At 39.0% G+C, this 14,169-nt stretch overlaps 1 protein-coding gene across 2 annotated transcripts in view; it reads left to right on the plus strand.

Moving 5' to 3' along the window:
* Positions 1-14,169, plus strand: part of UNC79 (unc-79 homolog, NALCN channel complex subunit) — a gene marked incomplete at both ends in the record, with an annotated part of 106,084 nt that overhangs the window by 47,840 nt on the left and 44,075 nt on the right. For both annotated transcript variants that reach the window (XM_082282942.1, XM_082282943.1), the window contains 6 exons: positions 635-921; positions 4,399-4,581; positions 5,323-5,485; positions 8,320-8,469; positions 9,811-11,034; positions 12,772-12,879. In XM_082282942.1, coding sequence (XP_082139068.1) covers positions 635-921; positions 4,399-4,581; positions 5,323-5,485; positions 8,320-8,469; positions 9,811-11,034; positions 12,772-12,879 — 2,115 coding nt within the window. The remainder of the gene's footprint in view (positions 1-634; positions 922-4,398; positions 4,582-5,322; positions 5,486-8,319; positions 8,470-9,810; positions 11,035-12,771; positions 12,880-14,169) is intronic.

Here is a 14,169-nt window from a genome sequence, read left to right on the forward strand (position 1 = left end):
TGTACCAGCAAAGGAGTCCCTTGTCAGAATAGCATATCACATTGAGAATATGGGTAAATTAGAATATTAAAATAATACTATTTATTTGCAAGTTATTTGTAATAATACAAGTTATTTAAGAGAAATACAGATTCGTGCTAATAGGGGAAGTCTTCGTTCTTTGTTTAATCATTATTTGGTACAGTTTTTCATATTTCCTACCTTTGCCATTTTGTACATTTTCCACTGGCAAAGACTGATATCCATTAATGTTTACTGAAGAAAGACTGATAACCATACCAGATGAGAATCTGGTGGCAGTGGGATTTGATCGATGTGGAAGAATAATAGTGTTCAATTCGGCAGAAATGCACTGGGATGGGAAATAAGATGCTCCACTAATTATGGGAAAGCTGAGAAATGGAGTTGGGTGTACACAGTAGGTGTTTCTGTGCTGTTTGGCCTGAGAGAACAGAGGAACAATGTCCTCAGAAATGCCTGCCTGTCTCCTGCAACTTCACTGTGTGTATTTGGGCAGAAATGGAGCAGTGAACTCTGGAAAAAAATTCTTGTGTATTTTGTACCCCGTTTTTGGATTTACAGAGTTTACACAGTGTTCTCCAGTGTCTGATACCAATGTCTCTTGTACCCATAGGACAACCTTCCCCAGAGAATGATAATACAATAAAAGACCTGCTGCCAGAGGATGCTGGGATTGACCACCAGACTGTCCACCAGCTCATTACAGTGCTCATGAAGTTCATGGCCAAGGATGAGAGCAGCGCAGAGTCGGACATCAGCAGTGCTAAAGCTTTCAACACTGTCAAGCGCCATCTGTACGTCCTGCTTGGCTACGATCAGCAGGAAGGATGCTTCATGATTGCACCCCAAAAAATGCGTGTTTCCACCTGCTTTAATGCCTTTATTGCTGGAATAGCACAAGTAGGTGAAGGCACTTAGTATTTTTTGCTGCTATTTATTATTGCCTGTTGTTGAAATGTTGGTAGCACAACCTTCTTTGTAGCAAAATAATGGTTGAATGAGGTACTCCTATTTAAAACTTCATCTCTTCAGCTGGTCAAAAATTTCTTTCTGCTGGTAGTCTGAAGTTGCTGCATCACTGGCAAAGAGATGATGGTTTTGTTTGCACGGAGGCATGCAAATACTACCACTGTAAGAAAAATTAGAGACTGCTTCTAACCTCTGCCATCTTGCACTAGCCTTTGAATGCCTTACTTTCCCCAGTATTTCCTTCTTCCTTCTTTGGGAAGACCTGGGACCCATGTATTCTTATTTTGTTTCCCTATATGAATGGTCTGTGAACTCTTCAACACTCTTCACTTTGCGGGAGGCTCATTTTTCTTCCTTACAGTGCACTAGAACTTCCTGTTCTTCCTTTCTTAGGGAGTGGTATTGCCATCATGAACTTTTGCATATATTGATACGATAAATGACCAAGCACATCCTTGCTTTGTGCCTTCTTTCTCCATCTTGTAAAGAGGACCATAATTTTCCACCTCATGAGGCTCTTCTAAGGCTCAGTTAATTCCCACCGATGGAGTAGTGGGTGATACTGGCCTGAAAAATATTTCTCACGTGCAGAGTATTCCTATTTGCAATGGAGCATCATCATCACTTCAGTGCTTTTTTATCACAGTCTCTCATAAAGGAGTACCTTAGGGGAAGAAGAGGGCTGTGATTTCAGATGTCTCCTGTAACCTTCAAACATTTCTCAAAGCTATCCTTGTCTCTTCTGTATCTGCAATTCTTACCAGGATTTTCTGATTCACATGTTGGAATCAGTGATTTTTTTTAAAGTTAAATGTGGTGTTGATAGTTGGATAAATTTTCACAGCTGTGGCAATGTCAGGTATCCATATTTCAGGATGCAAAATAGATGGTGTTAATGCAAACTGGGTAGCTGGAAATGCATCGTGTTCCATTGTCCCAGAGCCTTATGGCTCTGTGTCAATCATCTTTCATTTGTACAGTTTTCAGCTAAAGAGTGTAAAAGGAGATTCAGATCTGCTACTGTTGTACTGAGAGTCTGAAAGTGGCAGTTCAGATCACAGTGCAGCCTCTTCCGCATTTTTCCATGTGTTTTCCAAGTTTGGAAGCCCAAATTTCAGTGATCTTAATTAGCCTGATTTTCAGAAGTACTCCTTACTGCAATTGTAAATATTAGCCCCTGCCTTTCTCTTTCACCTTTAAAATGTCTTGTGAGAGCCAAATTCACCATTTGTGTTTAAAAGCTTTTTAACTGAATCCTGGTTCCTCTGACATCAAAAGGAGTTTGAGAACTTCAGTAGGCCAGGGTTTTTCTCTGTGCAGCAGACATCAAAACTTTAATTTGTAATTTGGGAGAATTGTTTTCTTACCTGTAGGGCTGGTTTGCGTTTGGAATCACCTTTGCTGCAAGAGAAATGCCATTTGCAATCCGAAGATGTGTTTAGAGAGTGAAAGTTTAGTACTGAGCCCTTCAGAGATGTATTTCAGTTACTCTTCCTTCCCAAGCCATCAATACTTGCTTTCCCCTGCCAGTTCCACAAAGATTGGGATTGTGTTGGCTTGCTGGTTCGTTGATTTTGATTCCAAGCTTGGTTCGAATGGACAGTTCAATAAATAAGAAGTCCAATGTTTGTCAGTATTTTTCACCAGAAAGTCGAAGTGTTTTGGACAGCCCGGGTTTCTCTGCAGTGGCGGTGCTTGCCCGCGCGGTGGCGATGTTGCGCAGCGCGTTGGCCTGGCGCGGGCTCCGCTCCGCCTGTTCCGCGGCCTTTATTCCTTTATTTCTCTATTCCTTTATTTCTCTATTCCTTTTTTTCTCTATTCCTTTATTCCTTTATTCCTTTATTTCTCTATTCATTTATTCCTTTATTCCTTTTTTCATTATTTTCCTGCAGCAGCTTGAAAAATGGCTCTGCTCAGCGCCAGGCATGTTTGCGTTACAATATGTGCTCTGTTAGGCAGCGCTCGCTCTGCTTTGTACGGATGAGTTATTCCTAACCATGCTTATCGCTCCCTGAGGGAACACGGCATTGCAGGGTAGGACCAAATTTGGTGATTATAAACCATATATTTGACTGGCTCACCCTACATGGGTAGATATGGGATTCTTCTATTTAGCTCTACACATGCAACACAAATATTTGAGACAGCTGCACATCAAGCTGGAGAATTTTGCAGGGAAGGACTTCTAGTCAGCTTGTTCAGAAGAGAACTTGAGACATGAGTTTAGTGTTTGTAAATTAGGCTCATCTACTTGTTCTAATAAAAACAAAACAAAAGAAGTACAGGCTGTCTGTTTAGATGTAGAGAGCTGCTGATAAAAACTACTAAGTCCATTGAAACTGCAGGGGCATGTTGGATCTTGGGGGTTGTGCTGGAGTTGGCTTGGCCTGCTGTCACACCTTCCCAGGTGCCAACCAGTGTAGGGCAGCATCAGACACGAGGGCTTTGTGGAGCCTTGTTATGATCTAGTTTAACTGCTGATTTCAGCGTGTGTGATTTTAAAAATAGCTCATGTTGGAAGACTGATAGGAAGATTATGGAAAATAGCATTGCAGTTTCAATCGAAAACACAGTTGTGCCAGGGTAGTGGGAATATATGGCCTTACTGCACTTTTGAATCACTTCTAGGACTCAAAGCACTAGGACTGGCCCCAAATAGCATGATGTTCTTCAAAGGTCAGGATGGGGGAAAGGCATATGACTAACAGTAATCACAGCAACCTGTCTGCAGCAACACCACTACTTAACATTGATGAGCGTTTTTTTTAGAGCAAGATATTTTTCATTTGCTTTATTCTTGGATCCTTTAGGATTTGTGTGCTTAAACTTCCTGCATAACATAGCAGACACTCTTACCTTTGGTAAAGAGGAGAGTGGGAACAGAGCATCATTACCTGATCCCAGAACTTGGGGCTTAAAAAACCCCAATGCGTAATGTTGCAAGCCTATTGAGAAAAAAAAAGAAAACTGCCAGTACAATGTTAAAATGTTAATACAAAGCCCCTAAATAACAAAAATACACAACCCTCAAAACTCACAGCTGCATTCTGTCTGTTAAACATGGGATATACATGATATACATATGTTTTTGTGTATTGAAGCATGATCAACTTGTGCTATAATACAAGGCTATTTCAGCATAATATATTTTATGAACTTGTCAGTGTATGTTAAAATTTAAACGGTACTGGATGAAAGGCTTTCAGAACACTTTTTCTTTTGTTTCATTCTGCCTATCTGGCTAAAATGAGAAGGTGGTAAGCTGGTAGAAAGCTTCTAAATGGTAGTGAGACTTCCTTAAAGACATTGATTTCTCTTCACTTAACTAATACCTCAACTGTATTAATTATTTTGCTTTTCAACGTCAGTGGATTTGGTATGGTGAAGTAACTCCTGTGTTCTTTTCAGGTGATGGACTATAACATCAACCTGGGAAAACACCTTCTTCCCTTGGTGGTACAGGTGTTGAAATATTGCACTTGTCCTCAGCTAAGGCATTACTTTCAGCAGCCTCCTCGCTGCTCCCTGTGGTCCCTCAAACCTCACATTCGGCAGATGTGGTTAAAGGCTTTGCTCGTTATTCTCTATAAGGTGAGTGGTCTTAATAAGACACTGTCCACAGAAGAATTTACACTTCAATTTGAAATTTATTTCAGGGAACACCTAAATGTATGGCAAGTGAAAGGAACTGTAAAGGACACTTTTCTCTGATATACTTACTCACTGCATTTAATTTCAATGTCTGAAATAGTTGGGATTTAGTCTGTTCAATTGACTTCCTCTGTGCTTCTGCAGTCTATATTGTCTTTCAAGTGTTTACCTGAGAAAAGGAAAATATGGATTTGAAAATAGGAAAATTATGTTTGAAATTCCAGTGAGGAGTATTTTGAGTAACTTAGAATTAGTTTTAAAAAAACAGTAGTGACTTTAAAGGGAGGAATGTGTCAATTTAGCAGTTTCTGTTCTTTAGCTGAGTGATAAAAAGTGAGCTTTTTAGGAATTGCTGTTAAAATGTAATGCATTTATGCACTGAAATGGAGCTGTGAATACTTTTGATATGCTTAACAAATTTCTAGAAGATCTATAGGGCATACAAGGAAGTGCAGACACTAAATGTTACTAATATGGACTTTTAATATTTTATTAAAATAATTCTGTGTGCAAAGCTCTCAACAGTCCTGCTTCTCTTGATGTATTTGGAAATGTATAATCAAGGGAAGGCAAAGGGCATCCAGCTGACAATATTATTGTAATTTTTCTGTTTTGCTGCCTGAATGTTTATCCATGGAGAAAAGTTAGTTTTTAAGCTGAAGTTTCTCTTTTGCTGAACAGTACCCCTACAGAGACTGTGAAATCAGCAAGATTGTACTTCACCTAATCCACATCACAGTCAATACCCTCAACGCTCAGTATCACAGCTGCAAGCCCCATGCAACTGCTGGTCCTTTGTATAGTGACAACAGTAACATAAGCCGATACAGTGAAAAGGAGAAAGGTACTTTTAACACTCTAATTTGTATGATAGCCATTGATTTAATTCATGAATCTTGCAGATGTTGCAGAAATGGGTGAATATGGTCTGAACTTTAGAACATAATACTTGGAATTGAGTCTGAAGTCTGACTTATCCAACCAGTATGGCCATGTATAATAAAAGACATTCTCAGCTGCTCCATAGCCTGAGTTAGCTCAGTGGTCTCACATCTCTCAGGGGAGTGTATCTTAGACTTAATGGCTCAGGCACCATGTCTGGATAGTCCTTGGCCTTTTCTATGGCAGTGCTAGCTGATCATGATAATGCACAAGGTGTGCAACCAGCCTGACACCACGTTCTGATTTTACTTTGTAATAACATGAAATAGTAGCAAATATTTGATACTGAAAAGATAAAACTATGATTTCAGTCTATAGTTTTTCTATTTAAAGGGGCTGAAGTTGGAAAGGTTAATGCAAACATCTATGTGGATGTTTAAAGGCAAAAGAATGTAAGGTTCAACTCTTAGACTCTGTCTGATTGTTAGCTCTGTATGTGCTTGCTAAGTGTAGCAGAGGTACTGTGGTGATGTGACCTGGTGTAAGCTTGGGGCTTCTAGTACCATGGTGTCACTGAGTGTAATTCCTTAGGTTTGTGAGGTTAGTTACATAATGAGTGTTAATGATCAAAGTTTAACAGGTTCTTTTGAAATTCTGTAGCCTACTTCCAGCTATTTTGCCTTTTAGCTGCTTCTTTGCTGTTTGCATCTTCCTTCTCAAATAGTCTTTGTAGTATGCAGCAAACTCCTCTGAAGAAAAATCCAAGAAACTCTTATGTTTTCATGTCAGAACCTTTTCCTCTTTTGCTGCTTGCTGCTCGTGGAAAGATATCCTGCAAAACAAGAGCACAGAATTTTGTTTACCTGAACACCCTATTACTCTGCTCTAGCAAATTAAAGCAACCTCAACGTGAATTTAAACTATATATTGCATATCCTCACTCTGTTGGACATTTTGTATTGCTAGTGGAGGGCTAAGAGGGTTAAAATAACTTCTGCCTTACTACAAATTTGTCTTTGAGACAGTGACTTAGTTCATAATGACTTAATAATGCCTTTATGAAGTGCATTAACTTTCTGGATTGATTCTGAGATGTTTTAAAGACAAAGTGAGGTGCCCAAGTACCCAGCTTGTCCAATACTGGTTCCCTGGGTGGCCTTGTGTCTCACTTCAGCATTGTTTCCTTATGTTTACAGTAAGGAGAATAATATTTACTTGCTTTCCAAAGCTGTTCTGATGGGCTTTGGGCTGCACAGAGGTAAAAGACCATAAATGGGCAAATTTTACTCTGTAAATACCAACTTAATCATAGGCTTGTTCTCCTCCTTTGTGGAAGGGCTGCAGAAAAAGGAGGATGTAGAAAAGTTTCCTTTCACCTGCAAAAAGCAGCCAATGTAATTCCATAGAGATTGGAGAGTTGAAGCCTTTGCCACCTTTTCTAAAGAGGCTTGTTTAATCACTGGTCAGGTGGTGTGCGTGTGTGTTGCTGTCATCATCAGAGGTGGTATTTAGATAGTGAACAGAGGAGGATTTTGTTGTCAGGCAGCAAGAATTCCTATGCTAAAGATGGATTTCCCCACTATTGAACTTTTTTCCTATTTTTCTGCTGAACTTTGCTGTGGGGATCATGAGTGTTGTGGGGATCAAGTGTACTGACTGCTGTAGAACTGATGCTAAATATTGCTGCTAAGGGGAAGAAGAAGTTACACATAGGACATGACATTAAAAGTGATCTTCTAACTTATTAAAGCCAGTTCTTGTGGAAATTCTTACTGTCAACTTCGATTGATTTTTTGGATTCATCATTTCAATTAGGTATCTTGTCCCAGATGCCCTGGTGGCAGTTTCCTATCTTCACATATACTAGCAACTTTCCAGCAATTTCAAAGCTAAAGATATTTATGTCTCATTTAAGTCTTCAATTTTTGTCCATTCTAGATCTTTGACTTACTTGCCCCTTCACTCCCAGACACCAACTGCATTTCCTCTCCATATTTGCTTGCTAGAATAAACAAGGCAAACTTTGTTTGAGTGCTCTGTTTTCTTCATTGTCCCGGTAGTGTTTCTTATTTCCTTGGAGATGAATTACTGGACATAGAATTACAGAATGATTCCACATGATAGATATGGATTTTTTCTTTTTTTCTTTCTGTTTTTTTTTAATAGCCATTTCACATAGATGGTACGGCATTTTTTTGGATGGATAAATAGATTTGGATCTTTCTTTCTCTTTGCCATTTTCATCTGGCTGGTCTCAAATCAGAACATAAGGTTTTACTATTACTACTTAGATCAATAATTTCATAATTCATACTCTTAGGTCTTATTCTGTTACTGTTACCATTATCAGATTCCCAAGATTATCCATTTCTTCCTTCTTCACTTTCTTATTTTGCTGGTTTATTACTTACCTTGCAATTCTTGTACTAATTTCCATCTTCTTCAATTTACCATTTCTCTCTGAGCACTACAGAAATTGTTTACTTAAGTCAGTGTCCCAATCTAGTGTATTTCTTCCATCTAAAGAATCTGTATTATTATCAGAAGATCAACTTAGAATGGTAGAAGCTTTGTTATGTTTTTGTTGCACTGTAACCCATTTTTCATTTGTCTCTGACCTTAACTCAAGATGGAACAAGAATGACAAAGTTAAACCTGGGATACAAATTTTCTTGCAAAACTCATTTTTCGATTCAAGTTTAATTGACACTAGCTGAGGTTTTGTTACGTAGACAGCTTTTCATTCGAGAAATTGCACTCTCTTAAGAGTAATAAAGTTTTTTTTTTCTCCAGCAGAGGAAGACAGTGTTTTTGATGAATCTGATATTCATGATACACCAACTGGACCTTGCAATAAAGAGTCTCAAACTTTCTTTGCAAGACTGAAAAGAATTGGTGGCAGCAAAATGGTGAAATATCAACCAGTTGAGATGAATGCTCAGAGAAGTATGAATTGTTTTGTTGGTATAAACTCATGCAGAAATACAATTTCCTACTCTTAGTTTCAAGCTACCACCTTTCTTTGTAGAGTTTGTTGCACTGCCTAATTTTAATATAACTACTCTGTCTGACTCTTAAGAGCACTCGTTTCCCTGAATGAATTACCTTTTAGGAATCTCAAAGTAGGCCCTCCAGAGTAAAAATATCTAAAATTAGAAGTTGTTTTCTGAACCATAAGCTCTTCTGAATTAAAAAATATTAAGAGGACTTTTTAAAATTTTCTTCAACTGTTGGGCTGAAGAGTTTTTACTCAAATTATTTTCTTCCAGAAATTGACTTTGTTGATAAGGTGGACTCTATGGTAAGCAAATTTGTTGTTGCTGCTGCAAATATTATGGTTTCCCACTGGCAAAAGTGTTCATTTGGGGTTTTCAAAAAGTGATAACTATTTTGATTTCAAATTTAGGTGTCTGGAATGGATAGACTAAAAAAAAGTTGAAGAGATTTCCACTACCACCCACCTGCTTTTCTTTCAGGTTTTTGCACAGGGAGGGGGAGTGATTCTGACTAGAGTGAACACTTAAACTTTTATCACTGTTTTTTTCTTTGTGGTGATTCATATGTGGAGTATTTTGAAATATGGGAATATTAATGATTAGGAATATCCTGTTTTATGTGAAAATATGTAATTAATAATAATCATAATAACAACGGTAATAATATTTTAAAATGTTCTCAATGAGTGTGTTCACACAGCAGAATACCAGTGCAGTGGCAGTGCCAGCAGGGGCAGCTGTGCTCACTGCCCTCTTCCCTAGGACAAGGAGGCAGGACTGAGTGCTGTGGTAGCTGCTGGGCTCTGCTGGGTTCTAAGATCACCAGGGAAAAATTCTATGATCTCAGGCCTGTGCTACAATATCCTCACTGCCAATACTACCCTTGCTTCTTGAATCAGAAGCATCCATCTTAAGCCTGTTCTGCTGCAGTAAATAACACACAGGTGTACTGCATGCAGCCATCCCAAGTACCTGTGGAAATTACATGCCTTCGCCACCGTCTTTCAATGCACAAGGTCAAACATTCTATCTTCAAGGTACGTCTGTGCAGGATGAATAGCGTTTGGACAGTATTTAGATAAACTCTACTATCCAAATGGCAGGTTTTTGTTACTATTTGTTGTAAAAATCCATGTAATTTCATTCTGAGGTTAAAACAAAATATGGGCAATTTTGACTAATACTGGGTTTGTATTTAAAATGTCACTCATGTCGAATTGTGATATAAAGATGAAGGTATCTGCCAAAAGTCTCCATCTGAGGTAGTATTAGCTTTTTCTGTTTTGATCAGGTGAAATAGAGCTGGCTGAATATAGAGAGACGGGGGCCTTACAAGACAGCATTCTACGCTGTGTGAGAGAAGAAAGCATTCAGAAAAAAAAACTGCGCTCTCTAAAACAAAAATCTCTTGATATAGGGAACGCAGACTCCCTGTTGTTCTCATTAGACGAACATCGCAGGAAGTCCTGCATAGACCGGTGTGACTTAGAAAAGCCTCCTGTCCCTGCTGCTTACGCCACACACAGGCAGAGCGATTATGGGCGGTCTCGGCAGAACTCTTCTACTAAAGCTGAAAATACAGACACACAAGAAGGTCTTCCTCATGCAGAGAGTTTCCAGGAAACAAAAAGACCTGTCATACCAGAGGTTAGGCTAAACTGCATGGAAACCTATGAAGTGAAAGTGGACTCCCCAGTTAAAACTGCTGGTCCCAAGGAAGATTTAGATCTGATAGATTTGTCCTCCGATTCAACATCGGGTCCTGAAAAACATTCAGTGCTCTCCACTTCAGACAGTGACTCTTTAGTCTTTGAACCACTTCCTCCCCTTAGAATAGTGGAGAGTGACGAAGAAGAAGAAACAACAAACCCACTGAATGATGAGGTCTCTGGCAAAACTGCTGTTTCATCTCCTTCAACTCCTATCAATGTATCTGCACTCAGCCTCAGCACAACTCCGCTGGTACAGTTCAGCATTGAAGATTGCTCCAAAGACTTTAGTTCAAAGGATACAAGTGACAAGGCTTCAGCAGTAATAGAGGAGGTCATTTCCACTTCTCCCAAAGATCAGAAGGACTCTTCAGAGTTAGTTAAGTCAGAAGAATTTCAGGACGTGTCCTCTGGAAACTCACTAACACTGAAACAGAAAAGGGACTTGCTGCAGAAATCATCTGCCCTTCCAGAAATGTCCCTTGATGATAACTCTGAGCTCAGTGTGGAGGAAATTAAACCTAGTGGAACAATTCCAAGCCCAAATGTAAAGACAGTCCTTATTAAAGTCCCTGAAGATTCTGAAAAGCAAACAGAAAGTGATAAACCTGATACCAATACAGAGTCTGACACCGAACAAAACACAGAGCAGAAACAAGAAGAAGAGACTGAGGAGTCAGAATTTAAGATTCAGATTGTTCCTCGCCAGAGGAAGCAGAGGAAGATTGCTGTGAGTGCTATTCAGAGAGAATACCTGGACATTTCCTTTAACATCCTTGACAAGCTGGGAGAGCAGAAGGAGGCAGGTGAGCTCACTCACCCGATCAAAAGGTTTATTTTTGTGTGAAGGTTTTAGTAACAGACCGGTGTAAGGAGATGTGTTTATTTATAGAGAGACATGGGTATTTATAGCATCTGATGTGCTAGCTGAGTGCTTTCAGGTGTTCGTTCCTCACAAGGAATGTGCTAACCAGTCAGGTATGATGAATGTGTAAAGAGCCCATTTGAAAAGGAAGTGGAGTTCTGTGACAAAAATAATCATTCTGATATCCAAGTTAGGGAATGAAACTCCCTGTCCTCTTTATGCTGGGAGTCAGAAAAAGGGTCACTTTGGTGCCTTTTATCCTGCTAATCTAGTCCATGCTACACTGATTCTCTTTTGGTGTAGTGATTTTTGGCCCTTATTTCTTTTGCCAGCATAAGGCAGTGGAAAGCAGAATGGATCACAAAGTGCAAGGCTGAGCAGGCTGTAGACTTCAGAAGTGAGAGCACTTGGAATTAACCAAAGTTTGCATTTAGACATAGACATACATAGATATTTTGGCTTTTATACACTAAAATCTGTTTTTAGCCTTCTTTGTACTGGACATCCACAAAGTTTTCCTTGCTTGTGTTTGTTAAAGATTTGAAATTCAAAGATGGGCAATCCTCTGTGTAACCTAAGTTTTTTCAGGTGATTTCAGTGCAAAGTTTTGTTACTAAGATTTTCGGGTGGAGATAAAGTGAGTTTTAGCTATTCCTCAGATTCCAATTGGATCTATCAGTTTGAAAAACTGTATGCTGCTGCCTTTTTAATTTCTTGGCTGTTTTTTTTTCCCTAGGATATTTTAGTTATTAGAATTTTAACAGGTTTTATAACAAATTAATAAAAAAGGACAGAATCCTTCAGGCATCAGTTCTTTGTTGCTGTTGAAGTGAGGGGGAATATTTATGCATTCCTGACCCAACTTTTTTCTTAATTACTTCAGAGGGAGCCAAAGTATAATTTCTTCTGAGGATATTCCACATTTACAAGGTGAAATTGTTCAGTGTAATCATAGTTACACTGTTCCCTTTATGTTTCAGGCCTGTTGTCCCATTTATGGTTCTAATAAACTGAAGAACTACTGGAGCTTTATAAAAATTAGAGCTGAGTGCTTTTGAACCTTTCATATAGAGAAGCGTGGTCTTGAAAGAATTGTGCAATTAGACTCAGTGCTTTTTTGACCATTAATAAGGGCCAGTTTTCATGCAGTAATGAACACTGTCATCCTTGAAACTGCTTGGAAGGGCTGTCCCAGTTCTGAAACACAATGTGGAACCTTTTTAATGCAGAATTTTAAACTGTGAATCTTCAGAATTAAATGCTAGGTCAACAGCCTCTTGAATAAAAACTGATGACATGTTGGACTTAAGGCTTTTAAAAGATACTAAGCTGTCACTTAAACTAGCTTTACATGAGTGGTCTCTCTCTTATTTCCATGTTGGTGGTTCCAAAAATCACTTGAGTGGGATCAATATCAAACTCTCTGTGCATTTATTAGTCGCAAGCTCTAAAGACTGTAGGCAGAAGTCTCCTTTAAAAAGTGATTTTAAGAAATAGATCCCTCTGCCCCAATAAAAATTCTTATGACACACACACTGAATCCTTTTAAAACTACTGGGAATGCCAGATGGTGAATGGATGACTGAAATGATGTGAAAAGGGCACCCAGGGAGAAGGAAGATGAAAAACCTTGTTGATTTTAAATGCTGAGAGTTTTAAGCACAATTTTCACATGCAGATCCTGCTGCCAAAGGACTTTCAACACTGGAAATGCCAAGAGAGTCATCATCTGCACCAACTCTTGAAGCAGGTGTCCCAGAGACAAGTAGTCACTCTTCCATATCAAGTAAGTTTATCTCTGGTTTGAGGATTAAATCAAAGTTATTTGTGCATCAGATGCATATCATATATGGTAAATTCCTTCCTCTGAGTTCCCTTGATTCTTGGAAGTACAGCTGTTTTGGACATCATTAGAACTGTTAAATCTCTGATGGTCAGCAGCATTTTAACAGTTAGTAGCTAAAGGTTTTCTCTTGTGATGTGGCAAGTTTGACAGATGTGGCTTTCTTGAATTAAAGTAGGTAGCAACTAAAAGCAGTAATTCACTAAAGCTGAACATTTATTTTCCCCTGTGAGAAAACATTGTCAACTGTCAGTGCACAGAAGCAGAAGATGAGAGTCCACAGGGCTGTTACTATGGCCTTTGGTACATTTTTTGCTGTACCTTAGGAAAAAAAATCTCTTGCAATTTTTGTAAAATGCCTTGAATGCCACTTCCTCAGCTGCTCGCTGAAATGTGGTAGCTCCTTGTCTGGGACTCCCATAACCATTTCAATTGAAAGTGAACTATGTTGTTTAAAGTAGACATGACACATGGTTTAACAGAGCACACGAAGATAAGAAGTTAAGGTGGAGGTACCTTAGAACACTTAACAAAATTCAGAATGATGTGTTCATCTAGGTGACACATCTGAAAGCCAGTGGGGCAGAACTCTGGCTAGTAAAAAAGGGAGGGGAAATGACTTCCTTTGATACTAATGAGCTGCTAGATCAGCTCAACTGTCTTGCTGAACTTCAATTTCAGATTGGTGTAGGAATGTGAAATTTTAGTTTCTGAAATTTGTCATCTGCTGATTTGATTGGAAGGGGTGTCTGGCTTATTAAAGAATGTTATTTTAGACATGCTAGTTGAGTACCTCCCCAGTTTTCCCACAAGCATCTCAGGTCATGTGCATCTCATAGAGAACATTTGTTGGCCACCTAATGATGCAGATGTCACTTACTAAAGCGCTGAAGAGGTGCCAGTTAAGACCTATCTCTCTGGGGTTTAGTTGAGTGCTAGCAGTTCCTGTAAATTCCAGTATATGAAACTGGGAATAGTACCTGTATGATATTGAGCCCATTCCTATGTAAATATTTCTTTCCTCTTTCTGTGTGCCTCAGTTTCCAACTGCAAAAAGGAGTATGAATGCTTCCATTGTGTCTCTTGTACATTTAGACTGAAATGGTTTTAATCTTCTACTATGTACCTTTATAGTGCTTTGCATAATAAACCCTAATTAGGACTGTGAGCACAAGGCACTTCTGTAAAAGAAGTAGGTAACATTACTTGTGCAGCCAGTGCCTGGCCACACAA

Source organism: Coloeus monedula (genome assembly GCF_965178545.1).
Source record: "Coloeus monedula genome assembly, chromosome: 6".
NCBI lineage: Eukaryota > Metazoa > Chordata > Aves > Passeriformes > Corvidae > Coloeus > Coloeus monedula.